This window comes from Octopus bimaculoides, chromosome 9, assembly GCF_001194135.2.
Source record: "Octopus bimaculoides isolate UCB-OBI-ISO-001 chromosome 9, ASM119413v2, whole genome shotgun sequence".
Taxonomy (NCBI): Eukaryota; Metazoa; Mollusca; class Cephalopoda; order Octopoda; family Octopodidae; genus Octopus; species Octopus bimaculoides.
Window position 1 is genome coordinate 59,882,361 of NC_068989.1, and position 5,898 is coordinate 59,888,258.

At 32.1% G+C, this 5,898-nt stretch overlaps 1 protein-coding gene across 2 annotated transcripts in view; it reads right to left on the minus strand.

The window, feature by feature from the left end:
- LOC106871041 (GATOR complex protein WDR24) overlaps positions 1-5,898 on the minus strand; it is a 36,654-nt gene that overhangs the window by 20,267 nt on the left and 10,489 nt on the right. For both annotated transcript variants that reach the window (XM_052970712.1, XM_014917302.2), the window contains 6 exons: positions 5,176-5,253; positions 4,153-4,259; positions 3,783-3,908; positions 2,930-3,061; positions 1,304-1,502; positions 832-1,056 (listed from right to left, as the gene is read on the minus strand). In XM_052970712.1, the coding sequence (XP_052826672.1) occupies positions 832-1,056; positions 1,304-1,502; positions 2,930-3,061; positions 3,783-3,908; positions 4,153-4,259; positions 5,176-5,253 (867 nt within the window). The remainder of the gene's footprint in view (positions 1-831; positions 1,057-1,303; positions 1,503-2,929; positions 3,062-3,782; positions 3,909-4,152; positions 4,260-5,175; positions 5,254-5,898) is intronic.

A 5,898-nucleotide genomic window follows, 5' to 3' on the forward strand; every position in this document is an offset into this window, starting at 1 on the left:
ATATATATATATGAATGAGTATATGCATATATATGTACATGTATGTACATAACTTCATCTGCATGTATATATAGATGCATATCTGGGTACATGACGTTGCAAAAAGACATGGACAAAATGATAAACAGGGTACAGAAAACACACAGGCCACATGATTCTTCCATTCACTGTGAGTCCTTGGTACTTCCTTGTATAGTTGCTTTCCTCTATCTGCATCACAGTCTTCTCACTTGCATCTAATTATCCTTAAGTCTAGTTTTATGCTTAGTTCAGAACCCCTCTGTTGTTCATGCACACTAACATTAAGCCATCCAGCAGAGTATGGCTGCATAATGTCAGTGAAAGTCAGTGAGCTGTGGTTTATGGCAATTGTGACCCTGTATGTAACAGTACAGTCAGTGGCATGATGATTTGTAAATTATCAAGGAACTTAGATGTTTTGTAAAACATCAATGGAGTTTCATAATGATTTTAATATATTGGTGTGCATAAGTGCTTAGAAGAAAATTCAGACACAACAAAATTTTGATTGTTTTTCACAATTTCCTTAACACACAATCGATTCTCTTTTTATAAGAATCATTAAACTATAAACAATTAACTGATAAACAATTTCACTACTGATAACTTTAGCTATAATTCATTGTGGATTGATAAAAACACTATCAATAACATAATATGGCTGTTAGACTCTTATCTACAAAACTGATTTTATGGTTTATTACAATGGATCTCTGCTATACGTCAGTTTGATGATTACTAGTTTTTGACTAAACAAAAATGGATACACCTTTCTCAGGAAACTTAAACAAGAACTAATAGAATACTTACAGTAGAACTGATTAGTAGGTTCATGTATTTCTGAGATTTGATCTCGATATGGTTTCAACAAATGTTCACACACAGCCTGAGCTACATCACCATTTTTACTTATGTTCACTCCAACACGATTAATGTGTTCAAGTGGACGTTGAGCCTCTTTAAAAATATTTTGGCACAAATAGCCATCACGACCACAGCTGAGGAGGATGTTTGGACTGTTTCTCCACTGAATACCTGAAATCAAATGACATCAATAGTAAGTTCAATATTCATAATAAAACTATTAAAAAAAATACATTTGTGAGCAACTGTATTTTCATACACAGTTTTATACAAAATGTCTAAAAGTTTGTTTTCTTTTTAAATCTATTTTTAAGATATAACTTTAAAATTACACTGTTCTTAAATTTCTTTATTAGAAATACATTATTAAAAAAAAAATGAAATGAAAATAATAGTGAAAATGTATTGATCTACATACCAGAAGCCACATCTTTGTGTCTGTTAAAGGCAGCCAGGGGAATGTACGGTCGACGAATATCCCAAATATTGACAGCAAAATCCACAAGAAGGGAACTGCTAGCTATAAGATATTTGTACTCAGGTCGCCACTTACACCTAGCTACTGAGGCCATGGTATGTACAATATGAACAAGTTTCTTTGTAGGCATATCCCACACCTGATTTGGAAAACAAATACATACATATATATATGATACAAAAAATATCTTATAAAGCAAATTTTAAAACTTTTATTAAAAGATGTTCTTTCCTTATCATCAAAGAAGTTGTATGGATATCTGTAACTCAAATACATCTCAACACCACATTCATAGCAACAACTTTTATCTTTGAGCTATCTGGTCTAATTTTTTGAACTACAATTATATAATGAAATGTTTAAAGATGTTCATTATAGCAACAATATTTACTGTATAATATATTCTGCAAATATTCTGTATAATATAATCTGTATAATATATTCAGAATGTTCTCTCTATAATAGATATATTCTCTATATAGTAACAATTCTTACTTTATGTCATAATATTTGGCTTCAGGTTACTCTCAAGATAAGGAATAACAATGGTTCATATTGCCACTGTATAAAACAACTGAAGTAACATAAATGAGACTGAGTCTTTGTGACTTTTAATACAATTGAGAGGTAGACTTTTAAAACACTGTATACAAGGGATGACAACAGTGTAGAATCTCTCTCATTGCAAAGGCCTTCAATACAATTTCTTTTGTGATACAGTGATGTTACTTGAATAACATATATTTTTTGCTGACATACAGCACTAGATAAATGCATGCAGGTAGAATATCTAATTATCTTGCTACAAGAGAAAACATCACTGAAGAAGTTAACCAGAAGTACTCTGTGATTTAGTGGGGGGGGGGGGAGTTCAGGTCAATAAATAATCTGCTCAGAAAGTGAAAAATAAATGCAATATTTGATACAGGAAAGCAAGGCAGAGAAAAGTAGACCTGAATGTTGAACCAACTAACATTTACTTATTAGTTGTTATTTACTAGTCACCTAACTTGAATTGGATCTTCAACTGAAGATAAATATGTCCAACTTCACATTGCCATGCTGCTCACCATGACTCTGATTCCGGGATTTTTCATCAGTGAGGTTAACTCCTCTTTATACACACCACTGAAAGGCCATTAACTCGTACAAGTTCCTCCACACTTTGACAGGATGAAAAACTAACTATGAAGTTCCAGAACTCCATATTAATTTTCAAGTAGCTAAAGTGAGTTAATGAATCACCAGTTCTATCAACTGGAAATAATTCACTAACTGCGTTGAACGTTAACTGAAGAGGGTCTTCTGTCCAGACTGCTTTGTAGTTTCACTGAATGAAGATCATATGTCAAATGAAAATCTGAAGATCAATATGCCCGACTTCATACCCACCATACTGCTCCCCATAACTTCACTATGACTCTGGCTCTGGGATTTTTCATTATTGAGCTTAACTCCTCTTTATACACACTACTGAAAGGCCATTGACTCATACAAATTCCTCCACCCTTTGACAGGATGAAAAACTAACTTTTAAAGCATACAATAACAGACAACATTACTTGCTTTTATAGCTCTATCTCTTCCACCGGTGGCAAGCCAGTTTTTGTCCATAGGGTTCCAGTCCAGTGTGAACACTGGTCCTGTATGAGCTGTTATCTCTCTATCAGGACGATCTGGACGTCGAATATCCCATTCCTATTTGTTTGAAAGAAAAAACAAAAACTGTAACCCTTCTGTTACCAAATTTCTGCTGAAATATTGAAATACATCGTCATTGTTTCATTTAAGTTTGAAAATAATAGAAAATTTAGTAAGACAACTTTGTCGCTATTAGGCTGGAGTTTGGAACATAAATTAACATAATATTTTGATGAACACTTTTAACATAGTTCACTTCAAAACAAGAAATTTGTATCATAGGACAAGAGGGTGGTCTCAGTGGGGTTGATAACAAAAGTGTTAAGCAACAGTCTGAGCAACAGATCCAGTAGTCAGGAATTAAAGATCAAAATTTAGTCAAGTTTAGAAATAGACAAGAATGTCAACTGTAGATAATTGCAGACAATTGAATGAAATGCTGTCAATATGAGACAACAGACATCAAAGATAAGGGAAAACAGTCAGCAAGCAAATCTCAGTATAAATAACTCATTTTAAAAATACAATATTATTACTATTGCCACCACCATCATCATCATTTAACACCTATTTTCTATGCTGGTATAGAGTGGATGGTTTGACAGAATCTGATGAGTAGGTGGGTGGGAGTGTTGTGCTTAATGTCTGCTTTAAGCATGATTTCTATGGACTATAATAAACTAATTAGTAATCCATTCTATTGGAAAAGTAAATTTCTCAACTGTTTGCAATAATCAAGAATCAAAGGAAAGCGTAAGAAAAAAACACTTTTAATGACCTGAACAATGCCATTTTCCAATCCGGCAGCAAAGCGGAAATATCCCGAACTCTGTGGACAAAACTGAACATCACGAACACTTTCTTTGGCTGAAAATGTTGTGCTCACATCTTTCCGTCTGATGTCCTGTAAAGATAATAAAATCCTTGATATAGATATAACAGAAATATATAATCAGAGACGAAATTCAGTTGAATGAAAGAAAAGGGTTCTGAAATAATTACTACATGGAGAAGGCCTCTAAAATAATTATAGAAGATTATTGAATTTACATGGATATAATTTTATAATCAATTATCATATTACATGCATTTTCAATAGCGTGTGAAATGATTAGGATAAACAGGTGAAGAAGCAGTAATGGCCTTACGAATATTTTCATATCTCCATCTTGAGAACCACTGAGGAGAAGGGCAGGTTCTTTGTTATGAAATGTAACTCTGTGAACAGTTCTTTTGTGTGACATATAAACATGATCTGTAAGGAGAAAGATTAATCGTGGTGAATGTATACAACATAAAACTCTAGATACACATCTTTTGAAAATATTTATGTATTTTATTTAAAAGAATATATAGAAATTTATTTGTTATTAAATAATAAAATTAACCATTTTGTTACCACATTTCTTTTGAAACACACTACCTTTGTTTTAATCAGTTTTAAAAACAACGAACAATTTAGTGAAACAACTTAGCCATATTAAGCTGGTGTTTGGAACAGAATTTAATAAGAAATGTTGATGAAAGGTTTTAATTTAGATCACTTTGAAATTCTATATTACAGGAACAGGAGTGGTCTAAGACAGGTTGGTATAAAAAGAGTTAACCAGGTGAGAAACAGTTGTAAGGAAGAGAGAGAAACAAAAGTAGCAGATAAGAAAATTTAATCAATTGTAGTGAATACAATGTAGTTTTAACAAACATTCTAAAAAGTTCAGTTTCTTCCATTTTTGGTCTCTCTTCTATAATGGTGTTGTCATTAAATTATCCTAATTCTCCTTCATAAGTATCTCCATTGTTTTAGTTTTCAAATAAAATGTTGTTGTTATGATGTCTGTTTCAGTATTAAGACAGTATTTGGTAAAAAGTACATTTTCCTTCCACTACACACTCATTTTCTGTCAATCCCACTCTCATATGCTTTAAATATATTTTGAAATACTTTAAGCCTGTAGTTTCAACAATGTGAATTTTAAACAGTAAATATTGTAGCAGTTAAGTTAAAGTGACATGGAGAAGACAATAAAGTATATAAAGAGATAAAAATCTGATTGATGTTGTTTCCAACTGATTTTTACAGCATGAAATATTTTTAATGATGCTTTAGTCTTCAGATTATTAACTTTTGTTAAAAAGTGAGATAAGAAAATAAGGAAAAAGCCAACACTTACAGAGCTTAGAACGGGAGGATTTCTGTAAATCCCAAACTACAACAGAACTATTGGTTGCTGCAGAAGCTATCTTGTTTTCTGAGAAAAGAGAATATATTGATCAATTCTTGTATTACCAAGCAACATAGGCTGGGAAAAACCTAATATTCTTATACAGTTCAACTATTTTCTGTTAGTTTCTATTAATTACATGTATACACAATCAAAAATTGCAGCTGTTTTAATTCCTTTATAGTTGTAGGATTTCAACTGAATTTATTTCATTTTGTTAAATATTTGAAACACTTGTTTTTAGAGGTTAAAGTAAGAAACAAAGGGCCAGAACAGAACTGGTTTATTGCTGTAGGGGAGCTATGATTACAAAAATTATAGTTTAAAACAATTGCATACTGAGAAAAGCCACAAACATACAAAGAATTGTTTGAGTTCTAATTCAATATTTTCAATGAAATTTCAATTTGAACATCCACAAAGACAAATAATCAAACAAAAATCTGAATCCAAGAAACATTGGTGTTCTTTGAATACAATATATAAATACTACTTAAATCTGTAATAATGGTTTCAAATTTTAGTAGAAGCTCAGAAGAGGGGGTAAGTCGATTATATCAATGCCAGCGTTCAACTGGTACTTATTTTATCACCCTCAAGAGGGACGAAAGGCAAAGTCCACCTGCGGAGTCACTATCAGAACTAGAGGAGAAGTTTCAGGTGTGGAAGCAA